Here is a 20,275-nt window from a genome sequence, read left to right as displayed (position 1 = left end):
ATGTCACTAGGAAATGCAACTTGAGGTGGCTCATCATCACATCCATAGACACAACCATCTGGTTGTGCTTGATTAAAATTGGTGTATGTCATTCCCAACTCTTTAGTTGTTTCTAATTTGAAGTTTTTGAAATGAGAATTCAATTTTTATTTTTGTAATAATTAATTAGTTCCAACTATTTCAGGTTTGACTTTTTTGTATTATTTGGGATCACACTTTTGACTCACTACATTTGACTCTATGACATAATGACAGCGTTGACGCCATATTTTACGAAATGTATGAATTTTTACTTTTAATTTATTCTTTATTACTATCTATTATTTATGTTTATTAGATACTCACAAAGTGCCTTATTTTTTGTCTTTCAATTTATTAATGGTGTTGTTGTTTTAGTCTTTATTAAAGATGTTGTTGTTTTAGCTTGATGATGTTAATTTTGTCTATGCTGGTAAATCCAAATATATTTCAATTTAGTGTCAAATTTTAATGTTGGTGTTGTCTTAGTGTTTTTGTTAGATACTTGAGTCATTTTATTAATCATTTGGTTGGCATGTAGAGAGCAAGAGACATACATACTATGCCTTCAGATTCTAGACTCATTATTATGGCCAAATGAAGAGCACCTTGTAGACCTGATCAAATACACATTATAGGTATGCACATAATTATATGTTGCTATTTTAAATTTTATGTTGTTTAAAATTAAGTTTTATGATGATTAGATACATTTAGTAAATACTTGTTACTTAGTAATTATTCAATCAAGCAAATATAATTGGCTTGTGGTGTTAATTTTGTGTTAGTTGTTTCCAATTCAAATTAATCTTCATTGTCTTGATGTTTGAGGTGTCATTGCTCTTACTAATTTCTGCTTGATTTGGTAAGAATAATGAACTTCTCTTTTCTGTTTGATGGAGTGCCATTATTATTACTTTTCTTTGTTCTGTTTTTCCTAATTATCTCCTCATTTGTGTTTTATTAAAATATGATTTTTGTTTATAGCAGGTTCAATTCCAACCTATTTCAACAATTGTGATAGCAAGTTGTACAATCATTCATTAAGCATGGAGGAGAAAAGTAAGATGACTATGTTTAGTCTGTTCAACGGTATTTTATATCCTCATTATTAGCAATAATTTATATTGACTTGCATTTGTTGTTAATTTCTCAAGATGTGCAGCAAAGATTACAAGTTGATGATAATTATAATTTCATCTCTAAAATTTGTGTTGATTTGTAATATCGTCATTTGTCATAGAGTCATTTGAAACAATCAGTGGTCATTCATGACATGATTCAAATTAGAACTTAAACAATTCGTTAGTGTGTGATTTTTATAACTTGATATTGTGTCTCAACTTACATTCATATTGTTGAGTATTTTTACTGGGACTTGTATGTCATTAGTCTGTGTATGCTTAATTTGATATTAGTATGTAACATGAAAATTTGAGATTGTAGCTGTGACTAAATTCGACAGGATAGCCTAAATGGCTCTTCAATAGAAAAATACCCATAAAATGAACCCTAAATTCAAAGTTTATAAAATGTGTCTAATAATTGTCCCCAAAATAAATAAATAAAACTGGGTCAAAATTGGACTTCACATAAAACTAAAATAAAAATGCAGTTGGGCCAAATATATTTTATAACCCACTAATTGGCTCAAACCGAATTTTTAAAGATTAACAAATTCTTAAAATTTTATTGGTCCCTATGATTTTAATCTTGTGGAACTCTCATTAATGACGTGACATTTATTAATTGAATAAAATAATTTCTATGTTATTATTATTGTAATTAGTTTTATTATTTAAATATTAAACTATTAAATATATAATAAATGATTTTGTAAGTATTTTATATAAATATTTAAAGTTTTTAAATTATTGTTGGAAAAAATAAATAAATTTTAAATATTTAAGTATATAAATAAAACAAAATAAATTTTTTCAATAGTTTAATTTAAAATTAATAATATTTAAAATTTAAATATGAAAATAATATTAAATATTTAAAATAAAATAAATAAATTTTAAACATGTAATTATTTTAATATTTTAAATTATTAAAAAAATTAATTGTAATAATTTTAACATATAAATAAAACTAATAATAACAACAATGACATAAAAAATATTTCATGTAACTCATAAATATCAAATAAGTACACATAATTAATAAAAATATTATATCATACAAAATAATAAAAACTAAAAAAATCCCAAAAATTAAAATAATAAAGACTAAAAGTTATTTTTAAATTTTCAACAAATTAAAAGATAAAAAATATATTTAAATACCTGCTTCACAACAACAACAACAACAAAAAGTTAAGTAAAAACACAAAAGTTTCACAATTCAAATTCCACAGCCAGGGTTGCGTATCTTCTATTTCTTCCCTCGCTCCACAGTTCTGTCACCACTTCCTTTCTACGGCCTTCCACCACCACATCGCAAAGGCACACATTGCTCTCACACGCCACCAGCCGATGCATTCAACATAGTCTGAACTGTAAGCCAATCACAATAACTAACCGCGACTCTCTCAATTACTTAGCAGTTACATAAGGATTTAAATTACTTCATTTTTCTTTGTTATAAACTTAATTATTAGAATCCATCAATTTCATTTATCAAACCCTAATTCATATTCTTTGGAAATATTTTGTGGGTGTATTTCTTTTCCTCTGTCAATATCAACTCAAAAGTGTTCTCTTCCAAATTTAGGTTACTAAAGAAACCATTCAAATAAGGTTATTTTCCCTTCTTAAGTATATAGAGTTTATTAAAAACTAGTTATATTTACAATTATTTTACTGTACATGTGTGAAAAATTACCGCAAAGTTTTAATAGAGTTTGAATACCGTTCTTTCATATTGACTCTTGTGGAACTTGACTGGTTCCCAAATCTGGAATCTTTTGAAACCAACTCGATCTTGAAGTTTCTAAATCATTATTCAAGCATTATATTTTGAATCTTTTGAAGTAATGATTGATTTTTTTGAATTTCTTAAACTTAATTCATGCTGGAATAGGTTAGAACACTTCTTATATAATTTGACTCTTTTATGTGTTTGCTTTTATGTATGCCTCAAAACTTTATCTACAAACTTTAACAATCACAGTTAAGTGATATTCCCATACATAATCATTTGAATTATTTTTAAATGTCTCGGTGCAATTTATTATCTTGTGTACGAATTTTAGTATATTTCTTAGTTTTTATCGTCTAAATTTTGCCTTTAGTTTAATCATTTCTCTAAGCATGTGTTCTTATTCTACTAGTTGGATGTTGCAGTTAATTTTCCTGCACATTGTTTTAGCAATTACAAAATAGATTGTATTGAATGAGAAGAGAATATTGAGAGATATGTTGAATAACCTATATGTTTCAACTATACGGCGGAAGTTTTTTATATAGACTATGAGTAATAAATACACGTAATGATAGGAATACTTATATATATATTCTATTTATTTACATAATAATATTTTATTTTCAACACTCTCCCTCAAGCTGGATCATATAAATCAAATATACAAAACATGCTACATATATAACTAATTCTAAGACCTCGCAATGACTTTGTAAAAACATCTGCCAACTGATCATTAGAATTGACAAAGCTAGTGACGATGTTGCTCGATTCGATCTTTTCTCTAACAAAATGACAGTTTATCTCAATATGTTTGGTCCTCTCATGAAAACAGGATTTGAGGCAATGTGCAATGCAGCTTAATTATCGCATGTTAGTGTCATTGAGCTGGTCTCTTCAAATTGAAGTTCTTTTAATAATTGTTTCAACCAGATGAGCTCACATGTTACTAGTGTCATGACTCTGTATTCTACCTCAGCTCTGAATCTTGCAACAACATTTTGTTTCTTACTCTTTCAAGATATTAAATTTCTTTTGATAAGTACACAATACCCAGAAGTGGATCATCTATCAATGAATGAGTCTGCCCAATCAACATCTGAGTAACCAACAATCTAAGCATGTCCTCTATCTTTATAAATGAGACTTTTTCCAAGTGCACTTTTGATGTATTTAAGAATCCGGATTATAGCATCCATGTGTTCTTGGCAAGGAGAATTTAAGAAGTGGCTTACCACATTGACAATGAAAGAAATGTTAGGACAGATGACTGTGAAATAGTTCAATTTTCCAACCAATCTCCTATATCTTCCTGAAACTGATAGAGACTCCTTCTGATTAGGTAGGAGTTTGACATTTGGATCTATAGGAGTATCAATTGGTTTGACATTTAATAGACTCGTTTCTTCAAGAATATCCACAACATATTTTCTTTGTGAAATTACAAGGTCATCCTTGGATTGGGTTACCTCAATACCCAAAAAATTACAAAGTTTACCGAGATCTTTAGTTTGAAATTGATTTGAAAGATGTTTCAAGTGGAGTATTCCTTGCTGATCACTACCAGTTATGACAGTGTCATCCACATAAACAATAAGATAGATGCACCATTGGGCTAAGTAACGATAATATACAGAGCGATCGACTTCACTACAAATAATACCAAACTCTTGTACTACCGTGTTGAATCTGCCAAGCAAAGCTTTAGGAGATTGTTTAAGACCATAAAGGGACCTGTGTAGTCGACAACCATGGTGGAAGACTTCCTTTGAGCAACAAACCTGTTGGTTGCTCCATATAAACTTCCTCTTCAAGATCACCATGCATAAAGGCATTTTTAATGTCAAGTTAATGGAGAGACCAATGTCGAATTGCTACAATGGAGAATAACAGTCTAACAATTTTGGCAACAAGTGAGAAGGTATCGTTGTAATCTAACCCAAAAATTTGAGTATATCCCTTTGTGATTCGGGTTGAGAATGAAAGATGAGATCGCAACGATCACGAATGTGGTCTCGGTTTTGCACCACACCCACTATAATGGATAATGCTTTCCTTTGACGTTTAGGAATAGAAACAGAAGACAAAAAAGACAAGCAAGTGTAATTCAAGGTGGAAAGACGATAACACAAATCAATATAATGAGGAGATAGATTACGTGTTCTATGAATATCCTTGCGAAGAGCAATGGGAAGGTCATGCTCAAGTGGTAGGGCCGGATGTAGTGGTGGCGTCGGAGGAGAGTTTGCAATGGGAACAGGAACAAGCACAACGGAGGGTGGACGACGACGATCATATGTTTGTAGTGGTCATGGAGTTTGGGGGCAGACTCGACAGATTAAAGAGGAACAAGAGTGGGCAGAATAGGGATAACTACTTGAGGAGGTTCGGGATTAATGTCCTGATGGGTCGGTTCTAAATATGGTATAGACTCGAAAAAGGTAATATCAGTTGATGTAACGTATCGGTGTAGTGCATGAGAATAACAATGATAGTCCTTTTGGGACCAATGATATTTGAGAAAGACACACTTGAGTGATCGAGCTGACAGTTTGTCGAGTCCAGCAGATAAATTGTTAACAAAACACGAGGACCCAACGACACAAAGAGGTAGTGAGTGAAGAGGGTATGGGTAAAGAGGACTGAATGAGGGATACTGCCATCAAAGACAGAAGAAAACATACAATTGATAAAGTAGCATGTCGTTAAGACTGCATCCCCCAAAAAACTGAATGGAACATTACCATGAAGAAGTAAGATTCGGGTAGTTTCAATGAGATGCCGATTTTTTGCGTTCGGCTACCCCATTCTGTTGGGGTGTATGAGGACATGACGTTTGGTGAATAATACCATTGAAAGCCATAAAATTTTGAAATTGATGGGACAAATATTCCCGAGCACTTCGTAAAGTATGAATAAAAACACCAAATTGAATTTTAATTTCTTGATAAAATTACTCAAAAATAGAAAACAATTCATATCTATTTTTCATTAAAAATAACCACGTACAACGAGAGTAATCATCAATAAAAGTAACAAAATACTTAGACTCTAAAGTAGATACAGAGGACCCCAAACGTCATAGTGAACTAAAGCAAAGGGGACGAAACCCTTTTATTGTCTCTATCAGAAAATGGTTACATGTGTGTTTTTCTAATCGACCCGACTCACAATGTATTGTGGACAACTTAGAAAAACTAGGCACCAATTTTTGAAGTTTGGTAAGACTTGGGTGTCCTAACTAAACATAGATAGTATGAGGGGAATCTGTGGCAGAGCACATCTTGGATGATAAAGGTAATAGAGGTCTTGAGACTCACAACCAACGCCAATCGTCAGTCCCGAGCTCCGGTCCTACAGGGTAACATTATCATTAGTAAAAGTAATAATACAGTCATGGGACCGAGTTAATCGACTAACTGAAAGTAAATGAAAAGGACATCCAGGTACATAGAGAACAGATGCAACTGAAATGGAAGGGAGAATTTGGACTGTGCCAACTCCTTGAGACCGAGTTTGAGAGTCATTAGCAAAAGTTATAGTAGGTAAAAAAACCAGATTTATAGAGAGAAGAAAAGAGACCTTTATTACCAGTGACATGATCAAACGCACCTGAATCAAGAACCTAAGGGACAAGAGAAGAATAATGAGAGAGGTAAACAAATGAATTATCAATGTGTGCAACCGAAGTAGTATAAAGGATGACTCTGAACCCACCGAGGAAATCTTCATAACTTGTCGAGGAGTCCTGTGGAGAAGGTGTAGTCTGAATAGTGGCAGAAGAATCAAGTTGAGTTATGCATTTATCGAAGGCGAAGGATTGCCATGCAACTTCCAACAACGATCAATAGTGTGTCTAAGTCGATTACAATGCTCACATTTGAGACAAGGTTTAGAATTGGATAGTCCTACATGAGAGCGACTCTGATCATGTCTCATAGATTCAAGGGTAGCAGCGTCACCCAAAGCTGAAGTAATAGAGGATTCTATTGGATGTTTTGTTGGTACTCGAAGAAGGATCACTGAGGTAGTAGACATATCTAGAACAGTAGCAGACCCTAAAATTTGATCATGAGTTGTAGAGTACTCCTGCCGCAAACCATGAAGTGCAAGAAGCATGAAGGTGTTGCGTTGATCTAGCACCTTCTTTTGTTCAATTGGATTACTTGCAGCAGAAGGGAGAAACTCATTAAAATCATGAAGTACACTATGAATGTTGTCAAGATATGTAGAAATAGAATCATCTATTGTCTTCAGAATAATGATATTCAGCAAGCGGTGGCAAATCCATAGAGACGTTGAGTGTCATTAGTGTAAAGTGTCTTTGCCTGACTCCAAACTGATTCACACGTGAGATGTAGACGGAAAATCGGTTTGACGTTTGGATGGAATGTAGACTTAATGACACTGCACAACTGAGCATCTAGTTGCTTCCATTTTGAAGTTTCAACCGCAACCACCTTTTCAGGATTTTTAGTGAGATGTTCCTCGTAACCTTGACCAAGCATCCATAGTTTGATGTCGGCATCCCAAGTGTCATAATTTGATTCATAATTTTTCTACAAAGAGAGGAGAGGTGATGTAGTTGGTAAAAATGCTCTTTGTTTCAGTAAAGCATGCCATAAAACGTGTTCGAACCAGGGAAACAGGGTTAATTTGAACTGGAACACATATATCTATGACTTGAAACTGAAAACTCAAGGCAGATATGGAATTAGAAGGTTGAGGCGAGTGTGAAGAGAGAGGTTGCGTGGTAAACAGGTGTCGGACACGCCGTCACGAGCGGTGGCAGGAGGTGGTGTGTGGAGCTGGCGCGCATGAAGCGTTTGGGCACGTGTGGGTGCGTGAGAGGTTTGTTGACGACGTGCGTTGATGGATGGGCCAATCTAGGGTGTACGACGCTGCTGAAGTGGTCGTTCGCCGGAAAATTGTCGAAGGGAGCGGCGGCGGCAAAGTGTAGGATGTTGGGAAAAATGGGAAAATAGTACCACAAATAGGGAGGGGGGAAACCGAAGTTGAGAACATGGTTTGCTGGAAAAAAAAAAATTCTCACTAGAGACAGTGGATCCATCCGGTAGTTGAAGATTAGGGTTTCTCTCAATAGGTTATGGATACCATATTGAATGAGAAGCGAATATTGAGAGACATGTTGAATTGTGTTTCAAGTACGTAACGGAAGTTCGTTATATAGACAATGAGTAATAAATACACATAATGATAGGAATACTTACAGATATTTTATTTATTTACATGATAATATTTTATTTTCAACAGATTTTTTTTAGATTTAGAGTTTAGAGGTAATGCTGCCTCATATAGGCGCATAAGTGTGTGTTTATATATGGTTGAATGGATAGTAATCATCCGCAGTTGATTTTTAACAGTATGATCCATGTTGTTCAAAAACATTTTTTTAAAAAGAAAGAAATTCACGTGATGAAAAAGTTAAGACCGTATGATTAGAATTTGAGATTGTACATTGTGCAATTGGAAATCCAAACTCAGAGGATCTCATTCCATGGTTGAATATGGCTGCAATAACTTACTGTTCTTTATAATGTTATTCACAATATTTACTTTTTGCTTAAATTTCCAGTTTGCTTATGCCTCAGTCCAAGAAGAAGGCTGATTGTGGTGATCACATTGATCGAATAACCGACTTACCATGTAATGTTATTGATGGCATACTAAAACACTTGAACATTCGAGAACTAGTTGGTACTAGTATTCTGTCAAGAAAGTGGAGGTATATGTGGATTTCAGTCCCGCAACTTAGGTTTGATGAAGAGTTCTTTTATATGTGCGAGTTGCATCATCAAGGCCCTGAAATTTCGAGAATTATGATGAAAGTTCTTATGCACTACAGTGGGCCACTATATAAATTTACTCTTTGCTTACCTTCAGACTTCATGCAAATTGATTGCCTTGATAAGTTGATTATGTTTTTGTCAACGAGTGACATTAAAGTTCTTGAACTTTTGAACCTCGGTGTCGAAACATTATCCTATCAAATGCCATCTTATGTCTTCTCTTGTTGGGAGTTGACTAAATTTGAACTTTATGGATTTGAAGTGTCAATTCCGCCTAATTTTTGTGGCCTTAAAAGATTGCTTGACCTTCAATTACACCTTGTTACATTTGAGTCTGGTGCACTTGAGAAACTTATTTCTGGTTGCCCATCACTTGAAAAGCTCACCATTTCATTCTGTTCTGGTTTTGAATGTATTGATTTCTCGGCTCCTACTCTTAAAGTCCTGCGCATAAACTCTGAAGGTAATAATATCAAGACAATTAGTCTGAAGAATGCAAAGAATTTGATTGATTTCACACTCTTGGATCGTTGGGACGAAAATGATGAGACTGTTAGGGCATCTTGTTTGATCCAAAGTTTGCCGAAAATTCGGAGGCTTGTTATGAAAACATATTTCTACTATAAGGTTAGAAAACTACATAACTGTAGTGATTTTTTTGCAACGGGAATATAGGCTACTAAGCTAAGTTTGTAAAAATGAAACCTAGGTCTAAATGTCTAATGGTACATTATGTGTGATGATTTATATGTTCTTTCTGATGTCAATTTGATTATTTTTCTCACCACTTCTTTCTAGCCTGACCTCTAAATTTGCACTTTTAAAGACTTTTCCTTACTCTTCTATTGCATCTTTGAAAGAGAAACAATGTTGCATTTTGATTGATGGTCCAATTCAATATTTATGTTGAAAGTTTTTTTCTTTAATTGTTAGTATACAAATATGTCTCATAGTTTTGTTGTTTGTTTGCATAGATATTGTCTGCTCAAGGTGCCATTCAGCAGTCACTGCTAGATTCACTTAGCTCCTTAGAGTATCTGAAATTTGCTGGCACAAGTTTGTGCGAAAGAGAAGGACTTTTGTATATTGTTAGTGTACTGCCAAGTACTCCTAATCTGGTGGAACTTGTTATAAAGGTGAACAATAATATCTATGCTTCATAACTAGTCTTTTCATTTTAATATTTTGATTCATTTTACTTTTTATTATTTAGAGTTATGAATTTGCTGATTATGTTGACGAACAAGAGTCGGACCAGCTGAAGGAGTTAGAATGCGATGGGTGTTGCCTTGGTCAACTTCGTACAGTGAGGATCGAGATTGGATATAGGTTTAAATATGCATTGTGTTTGATACGGTTGATACTTGCAAATTGTCCGTTGTTAGAGACTCTAACTTTTAAAGTTGGTGGTGGTTTTAAACAGTTAGAACCACTTGTGTTGTTTAGTATTTCACAAGACTTGTTAAGGATGAAACGAGCATCACAAAAAGCACTAGTTGAGTTCACTCAGATTCAATAGTTTCTTCCGGTGTAAATTCCTTCAACGAATATGTACCATGTGCTTTTAATTAATTTGATTGGGATAATATATTGGGTTCTACTCGAACTCTTATTTGATGTTTAGAAAATTACACTCGCTTTTGAATCATTAGAGACATTAGTTTCTAATTAAATACTTTTCAAGCAACAATGAAATATTTTTTTATTAAACCATTTATATTTTAACTTTGGTTGGAATAAAATTACAATGACCAACATTATTATTCAATTATGTTTGGTAGAATCACATAATGTCAAAATGTTACATCTTTGTTTTGTCAATTGTTTTGGCTCTCATCTTTGTTTATCAACTTTAGTGGTTTTAAATTTAATGTTGTTGATGATTTATTAATTTCTTTTTTATGGTAAAAGAAATAATTTTTTCTAGGGTAGAATAAAAGAAATAATTTTTTATATGGGTAGAAAAAATATTGTGGAAATAATTAATGTGTCCATAAGCACGATTATAGAATAATCATGGTAATTGATGTTGCGCAATGGTGGAAGGTGGTGGAATAATCACAGCAGTTTGAGGAATGAGGATGTTTTGAATAATTTGGCTACTTGTGTTGAACATATATAGTGCGATTTTACACCTCATTCTCACTTTTATATTTGTACGCATCTTAGCTTTCTGTTTGCAATTCTTGCTTGTGGTATATTTTGAGGATATTACTCACCACTAGAATATAATCTCCGCGTTCTGAGTGTAATTTGTAAAAAAAAAAAAAAAATACTTTAATGTAAATTTAAAAAAAAAATTAAAAGTAATATTTATGGTGTATAAATAAATCAATTTGATCAGAAAAAAAAAATTTAATATTTTTAAGTTTTTTAATTTATAAGAATAGTTGGTTGTATAACAAAAGAATAAATGAAATGAAAAAATAAAAAAGTATGTAATAAAATGAGTGTTTTTCACTTTAAAAAATATTATTAAAAAAAGATGAGTAATTGTTTGTATACACAATTAAAAAGATTAAAATAAAATGAGTGATTTTCACTCTAAAAATATGATTAAAAAAGATGAGTGATTGTTTGTATACATTTTATTTTATTTTAAATATTCAATCATTATAGAATACTCTATTCCTACAAAAAATAGAATATATATTTTGCAATCATTGATTTCAGACATATTTGAATGCAATGGTTTTTATAAGATCGTTATTTTTATTTTTGTTTTACTTTTTTATCTCACTACAACATTTTTCAATTTAGGCAACAACAAAAAAGTGTGGCGAAAAACAAAAAAAATGTGGCCTAAACATAAGGCAACGGTTTGGCAACAGGTGTGGTGAGGTGGCCATTGCCTATTCTAATAGGCCACATTTTTTTACTTTTGCCCGTGAATAAAAAAATATGTTGCTATAAACCTGCAATGAAACCACGGTTTTTTGGTTGATTGTAACCCACAGGTTTTTGGAATTGTGGCCTATTCATTACACCACAATTGCACTACATTTTTCTATTTTAGGCAACTAATTTAAACCGTTGTCATAAAGTTTAGGCAACAATTTTTAGTCTAAGTCAATAAATATATAAACCTTGCTTATACCATTATTCCACATTTGTGCAAATATTAGCCGGATAGTTTTTTATATTGCCTTCTTTACATTTAGGCAATAATTTTTCAAATACAATTCTATTGATAATTAATTATCATTGTTTAAAATAACGAAACATTAATTAAATTTTTTTTATAACATTAAATGAAATAAACAAGAGTTTACATTATCAAGTTGTAACTAAAATATACATTAATAAAGGAAAACAACTTTGTCTAATCAATTTTTTTTAACATTGATATGCATTCACAAAATACCAGTACATGAATACATCAATTGTTATGTCATCTTTTTAAGAACAATCAAGTCTTTCATGTATTCTACTAGTTTCAATCTTCTTGAAGATGACGTGAGTCCGCTTGATCTCCCACAATCTTCTTGAGGATGACGTGAATTCGCTTGATCTTCCACATGTTCATCAATTTTCATAAGCAATAAGGATATTCACTCTTCATGGTTTACCAAAACATAGTAGTCTTGTAGAAACCACAAACCTATCAGGTATTCACATACCATTGTGCTTCTTTTTCAATAATGTTTTTGACACATTTTCTATACTCTGAACTGAGTTTGTGAAATTAAGTTCACTCTTTATCCTTACTTTAAAATACAGAATAAAAGCAGTCACAAAATAAATAGTTAGATTACTCATATAGATGCCGAAAAAGTAAAATAGAACTGACTAGAACTAACTCAAAATACAAAGGTGGTCTCGTGCGAATTTGTGTCACTAAAAGGAATCAAATTGGCCCAAAGTAGTGTCACCTATGCCATTTAATGAAGAAAAATTTAAAGATACAATGAAAAGTGTATTTAATCATCTGGAAGCTAGTGCACATATTACTAGAAGAAAAACCGATTAATAAACATTGATGGTTACAAACTTCAGAATTCCTAATGTATGTAGTAGAAAAAGTGAGAGTATGACAATTCTTAGTTAGCAAAATCAGATAAATAGTGACATCACTTAACAAAAGAAAAATGGATTGTAATCCTTTTCTTACCTAAACGCAATAAAGAGGCAACTGTGACCCAAAGTAATAACTCATATGTTCACCTTTCATGACATAGATTGTAGATGACTGATAGTTTTAAAATGTAAACATTTTCAATTAAAATCTAGAATCTATTCACTTTCATGGCAGGGGAGAAGATTGGAAGTATAGAAATTGAGGGTTCTAGCAAAAGTCTCTTCTGCATCATTTGAAAATTACATCTATATAGGCATGACATCATTTTAAAATATTATCAATCAAACCTACGGCTGTAAATCCTCTACGAAGTCTTGTTAATATTTTTTTTTTTTGCAAAGTCTTGTTAATTTAAATGGTCGTGTTTCAATTTTTTTATTTTAATTTAAATTTCATTGGATTGTTTGTGCATAAGTTTGATTATTGATTTTTAATATATGATGATTATGTTTGTATATATTTTGTGGTAATTTATGGTTGCTACATTTTAATTATTAAAATATTATGATGTATTTTATATGCAATGAATTAAAAAAGTAATTATCAATTAAATCAAGTTTATAATGGGAGTTATATTTTTTATTGTTGATTTTTTAATTATAGAGATATAGACAAAAAATTAGTAGAATGATGAATAAAAAATAAATAAATTCTAGAGATATCAAATCATATTATTGAATGATATGACAAAATTAGTGTTACATGACATATAAGGATGTGATGCATCAACATAATAATTTTGGGATTTGTTTTAATATATTACTAGAATATGACCCGCGCTTTGCGCGAGTTTAAATTTAATTTTTTTTTATATGGTGATATATATATATATATATATATATATATATAAAATATTAACCATGATTTAAAGGATAAATTATATAATTGATAATCATAAACTCTATTTTTATTAAAGTATATAAGTTATATATGAATTTTTTAAATTTTAACACTTTTTTCAACACATATTAAAATGTTTTCAAAATAATGCTCATGATGCATTGATGGTTTGAATTGAGAAAGCATAAGGAATAAAGGTATTGAAAATGTCAAATATCATATAAGAAAAATCATTTTGTGGTTTAAGAATTTGAAAATGTCAATGGATCCAAAATAATATATATTAGTTAAAGAAAAGAAAACGATTTGTATCATAAAATTAAAAAAATTAAAAAGAAAAAAGTTATGCTGAAAGACATATATACAAAAAAAAAAAGGAAGTAATACAAATGGTTAAGTAAAGAGCTTTCGTGACAATATTTGTGATTCGGTGGTTTTTTTCTTTAACTTGAATGAGTAATTAAATTTTCAACGTATGAAATTATTACTTACCACTAAGTTGAATAATTTTACATGAATAATAAATAATAATTGTTAAGTGCAATTGATTGCCATAGTTTGAGTGTAATGAGAAATGCATAATAATAATATCAAAAAATATTATTAAAAAAATGCATAATAAGACGAGAGAGAAAAATAAATCATTACTCACCATTAAATAAAATAATTATGCAGAAGATTCATAATGTAAAATATTATCATATAAATGATTGACATAAATTAAAAGTAATGAAAAATAATTTTTTTTTCCTAGTAATGAAACAATTTATTATTTTGTACCCAAAAAAAACTATTTACTATTTGAAAAAAGTTAAAAATATGTTTTAGTATATAACAATATCAATATTTTAGAAAATATATAAATTTTTCCCTAAGTCCATATCAACAATGGTATAATTATATCCCTCTATTTGATTTAAATATTAATTTTAGTTATCTAATAAGTAACATGTGATAGATTTGTATGTTTTATATATCTCACTAAAAATAACTATTTTTCATTAAAATATTTTTTTTCTAGTAATGATACTATGTAATATTCAATTTGAAGAAATTAAATAATTATAGAAACTAAAAATGTGGGATAGGTCTATCTCATAGACATAAATTATCTATTATTCATCATCTAAGAAAATCTTAGAAAGTTAAGTATTACACTCTTTGACTCAATATGTCTAAAAATGAGGTGAGAAACTTTAGTATCACTAAAATTTAAGGGATTGTATTGGTATTAGAAACATGTTTCAAGCTTCAACTTATATAACCATACATATTTCAAGTTTCAACGTATATAACCATACATATACTATGTAATGAAATATAAGCCATAAAAATATATTTTAATATATAACTATACATAACAATATCAATATTTTAGATGACATACAAATTTTTCTATCAAATTAAAGCTCAAATATGTAAACTGAAAAATGTAAAAATTCTCACACTTTTTGTTTATCTAAAAGAAAAAAAGTTTGAAAGCATGTAAATGATATATATGTCATTGTCTTCCTATTTCGAGATATAAAATAACTTACACTAATTATAGTCATATATTTATTTGTTGAGAAACCAAGATGTAAACTAAAAAAATGTAAGAATTCTCACACTTTTTGTTTATCTCAAAGAAAAAAAAGTTTGAAAACATGTAAATGATCATATATGCCATTGTCTTCCTATTTCGAGATGTAAAATAACTTACACTAATTATAGTCATGTATTTATCTGTTGAGAAACTTTTAAAATGACTCAATATATTAATTGAGAGTTAAAACCATAGAAAGAGAAAAACCGTTATCAATAATGATGGAGGAACAATGAATGTCGAATAACTGATATTTATTTTATTGTAATTTGTAACTTATGACATATGAATAATTCTACAAAATATTATATGAAAAAAGTAATAAAATTTATGCTAAAAACAAATTGTAAGTATGATAATATGAAAGAGGAAGAGTGCTTGTTAGATGTGCCACATCAGAGTTTTTTTTATGTGACAATATTTAAATGAGGTGGCACAATGTTTGATGACATGTCGTAATTAGATGTATGAGTCTATTTTAATATATATAATAGATATTGATGAGGACGACGATGATAGACATTGGAAGTTCGACGCATAACATAATGATTACATCAGACACGACAAGACACAACACACACTCACGTGTATGTATGTATATATATATACATGTCCTAACATGAGCGGTGTTAGATGAGAGTGTGATGTTTGTATCTCCATGAGGTTACTCTTTCATTAGATAGGGATGTCTATAGACATTACCATGCACCACAAGTCTCATGGCATTTTGCAAAAACGTGAGTAAGTGGAACTAGGCCTACCTCAAAAATTTTGAGGTGTGTATCGGGGACGTGATGACAGGGTAATGGTTGGACCTAGAAATGAGAAGATTGTTACTAAGGAACTAAGTATTTCTTCTTATACTCTCGTGACTCCCAAGGATTCTCATAGCAAGATGAAACATCGACCGTCAAATAGGTTTTGTTTATATACCCTTCTTAATATTTTGCCCAGGCGTCCATTATTTTGTTAGTATGTCTTCGTTTGTTGATTTTGTTTTGATGTATTTTTACTTGGGACACATTATTCACATGTGGTCTTCTTTTTTTTGAATCACATACACTTTCTTGTATAAATCTTTTGTGCATTTACTTATTTGACATAAATTTGTCAGTTTATTTATGACATATTCATTATTAGTTAACTAGGTTTTATTAATGGGACGTCAGAGCATCTCACTTTCTAGTATCATGGAATATCAATTTAAGTCAAACTGTTGTGTTTAAGAGTTATATTGATTGAGTCAAATTAAAACCACATCTAATTGAACATCATTTGTGAAGTATAATATTTTGTGTCACAAGCAAAATGGTTTGAACTACGACCTTATAAAAATTTAAAGTAAAAACAACTATCTCAAATTATCACTTGAATAAGGGTATAATGAAAAATATAAATGACAATGATATAGTGTGATCAATGTGCAAAATTAAAATATTAAGGTAAAGAGAATCATGCACAAATTTATCATGGTTCAACCTTAACCTTGAGCTACGTCCAGTTCTCACACCATGTGAGATTTCCCACTACTTTGCTGAATAGAATGTTCTTTCAGCACTTTTACAACTTTCTTTAGATCACATCCTGATTTAATACAACTTGTATTATCAAAGCCTCAACAGGCTTTCAACCTGTATTATCACAACCTCAATAGAAAAATCTGGGGAAGTAAATGAAGTGAATCATCACACTCAAAAATATGAAACTCGAGCTTGAAGATCAGAAACTGAAGCGTGTATGATCAAAAAGAGTCTTGTAAGAAACTTGAGAATAAAACAAGTATTTGATGATGTTTTAGCTTAGACTTTTGCTTTTCATGTTCAATAAACACATCCATATTTATAGATAATGAGAGTTTCAAATTGTTGTTGGAGATAAGAGATGTTTGGCACGAGATGTTTCACATAGAAGAACGTTCTTCTGCTTTTTGGGAATGATGGGTGGTGGTTGCGAAATCTGAAGCTTTTGTCACCTCAAAGTTGTTTGGTGTAGTAGCATTGGGAAAGGAAAAAATGTTGACTATCACTTGTACTTGATTGTTATCGTTTTTTGTTTGCAAGGGGTAGGACAAAGAGAATGTTCCCTTCAATTAATGGGTCATCCTTTGCTTTTCAAAGTGTTACTTGGTTTGCTCATATTGGTCTAAATAAAATCTGGAAACCAAATATCGATCATTCAAAGCCTTAATGACATATTCTTTTTGTTTGGTACCATAAATAATGTTTTTTCACGATTCTTCAATCAAATTTGTTTATCCAAGGGTCTTAAATACAATATTCTTTAACTTGACTTTAACATCAAAGTTTTTCCTTTTCATCACTAAGTTGACTTAAAAGCATTTAAATTTGCCTTCAATATGTGAAAGATTTTTCTGTCTTGAATTTCCAGCAAAGACAACGTTTTTCACCAACAGACATAACGTTCTTTACTTTTATTTTTGAGTGATGCTATGCTCTTTTATGAATAAGATGCTTAGGTTAAGAACTGAAAGCGCAAACACGAGAAGGAGGTTGAATTGTGTTTGCTAAAGTTGATAACTTTTTGCTAATTTGATGAAGGTTGGTTGATTTTTATGAATTACTTAGATAAAAAGCAATCAGATTCAGAAGCAGCAAACAACAAAGGCATAAATAATTTGACACATAGCTTTATCCTGGTTCACCACTTACTTAGTTACATTCAGTCCCTTCATTCAGAAGATTTTAATCCACTAATTCAAATACCTTGAATTACAAAGCACCTCACCCTCCAAGTCAGTCTTCCTAAACATCCTGACAACCCCATGTAGTACCCTAATTTTGTCCAACTTATTTAAAAATAAACTAAAAAGGGAAATATATATTAAAAAAGGAAGTAATTATATTTACAATAAGGACACAATGCTAAATCAATTTACAATGCTAAATCAAGTTATAATTTTTAAATTACAATTACAATCAATTTACAACCAAAAATAAAGCCAAAAATAAATTACAATAAAAATCAAATCAGGTCAAGGCAGACCAGAAATCAACTAATCAGATAAAAAAAAAAAAAACTCTATAAATACATCTTTTTTTTACAAAGAGGAGAGACATTTTTTTGGAGGAGGAAAAATCTGAGATTAATACTGATAAAAAACACATAAAAAGGAAGAGAAGAAGAAATAGGAGGCATCACCGTCGTTCTAACTTCCACCGTACACCACCGTTTTTGTCTTCACCAGTATCTGAAAAGGCATGTATCTTCTCATTATCTTCACATTTATAGCTTTTCGAACTTTATATTACTAGATTGGAAGCTAAAACTGTTTTATTTGAAAGATGGAATTTTACTTTATATTACTAGAGTTTTGTTTCAATCACTTATTTACTTAAAAGTTATTTTGAAAGATTTCACATTTGAATATGTTTTTCTATTAAAATGTTTATTTATTTAATAGATCATATTACAAGTCCATGTATTTTTTTTTACCATTTTGTGTGTGTTTACTACTGACTTTATTTTGCAGAATTATTTAAACTTATTTCATATTTAACATCAATTTTTTTTAAAAAAGGCAATTTACTACTGACTTTATTTTGCAGAATTATTTAAACTTATTTCATATTTAACATCAATTTTTTTTAAAAAGCAAAGAATATTTATAATCGAATTTTAAAAGATTAATTAGATGTGACATCTTTTAATCTTTGAGTTGTTAGGACACAAGTGGTACAACTTGATAGTCCTAAAACTCTCTTTATTTATTTATTTATTCATTTATTTATCTTAATGAACTAATCTAAAATCGATTTATTTATTAGATGTAACTTTTTTTATCTTCGAGTTATTAAAACACAAGTTGTACTACTTGGTGGTTTTGAAACTCAATTTAAAAATCGAGAACAATAAAATATTTTTAGAGGATTAAATTAGATGTGACATCTTCTTTATTCCTTGAGTTTTGGGACACAAGTTGTACAACCTGATTCGTCTTAAAACTCGTATTTTAAGGTATTTATTCAAATTAAACTATTTTATTTATTCTATTTTGTCAAAACATTTTTTTATCACAAAACAAATTTTCTTTAAAACACACTCAACACATAAACATTTTCTACATCAAGAACTACGTAGCTTTGATTTCTCCATCGCACCGGGAGATACGTAGGAGCAAGATCATATTCTTGTCAAGCACATAAATAAAAATTTCTTTTTTTGTCCTTTATTTGTTAAGTACATATTTATTTCAAAAATCATATTTTAAATATAGTAATAATTGTTATTCATATTTAATAGTAAAGAAAAATAAATATACTTAAGTTAAAATTAATCTTGCACAATTAATTATAGGTAACCGTTTTTTAACGGATGTCGTAGGGTGCTAATACCTTCCCTACGCATAATCGACTCCCGAACTCAAAATTTGGTTTCAAAAATTAGTTAAAAATATTAGTTTTCTTTTAGAAATAACTATAATTTTTTTTTTTTAGAAGTAGTTCATCGTGTAATAATTTAAAGATGCGTCAGAAAATGACTTGATATTTTTTTTTTTGTAAAAGAATGTAATGCAATTTACTAAAATATTATTTATTCGTTTATTTGCAAAATTAATATTCCAGATATTAGATCAATATTCACTTATGCTCCAAAATAAAATAAAGTCTCTTTAATTGAAATTCAAAATAAGCAAGGTTGACTGAAATTAATTACATTTAATTATTTACCAGCAAATAAAATCTCACTTCCGCATTTCTATTAAAAGTCAATAATGAAAAGTAAATAACTTTACAATGCACGACAAATTTTTTAGTAATACAAAAAATATTATTTTTAAGGTAAAGGTCTCATTTTCCCACGCGCGTGCACCAATCAAACATCATTCATACGACTTTTGATATCATTAGTACCTAAATATTGGTGTAAGGGGTCAGTTCATCCCACAACAAAATTAAACCAAATAATAAATTAACAACCATAAAATATGAATATAAAATCTTTTCGTAATAAAAGATTTTAAAAAAATTGATTCTTTAACAGTTCTTAAAGATGTATCAAAAGTCATAGAATGTATCTAAATAAATCAAGTAGCAATCGTATAGCAAATAATTAGATCAA

The 20,275-nt window shown here is 30.1% G+C and overlaps 1 protein-coding gene across 2 annotated transcripts; it reads left to right on the top strand.

Annotated features, from left to right (window-relative positions):
* The first annotated feature begins 2,333 nt into the window (after positions 1-2,333).
* On the top strand, positions 2,334-10,310 carry LOC101503681 (F-box/FBD/LRR-repeat protein At1g13570-like). 2 transcript variants are annotated; one of them, XM_004490255.4, is made up of 4 exons: positions 2,334-2,518; positions 8,480-9,320; positions 9,668-9,829; positions 9,907-10,310. In XM_004490255.4, exons 2-4 carry the CDS (start codon positions 8,487-8,489, stop codon positions 10,210-10,212), a joined length of 1,302 nt encoding a protein of 433 aa, XP_004490312.1. In that variant the 5' UTR covers positions 2,334-2,518; positions 8,480-8,486; the 3' UTR covers positions 10,213-10,310. The 2 variants fall into 2 exon arrangements, with proteins under 2 accessions (XP_004490312.1, XP_027187397.1); XM_027331596.2 differs by having other exon boundaries at positions 9,941-10,078.
* Positions 10,311-20,275: the final 9,965 nt, after the last annotated feature.

Source organism: Cicer arietinum, chromosome 2 (assembly GCF_000331145.2).
Source record: "Cicer arietinum cultivar CDC Frontier isolate Library 1 chromosome 2, Cicar.CDCFrontier_v2.0, whole genome shotgun sequence".
In the NCBI taxonomy this organism is placed as follows: Eukaryota; Viridiplantae; Streptophyta; class Magnoliopsida; order Fabales; family Fabaceae; genus Cicer; species Cicer arietinum.
This window is presented reverse-complemented; position numbering and strand designations above follow the sequence as displayed.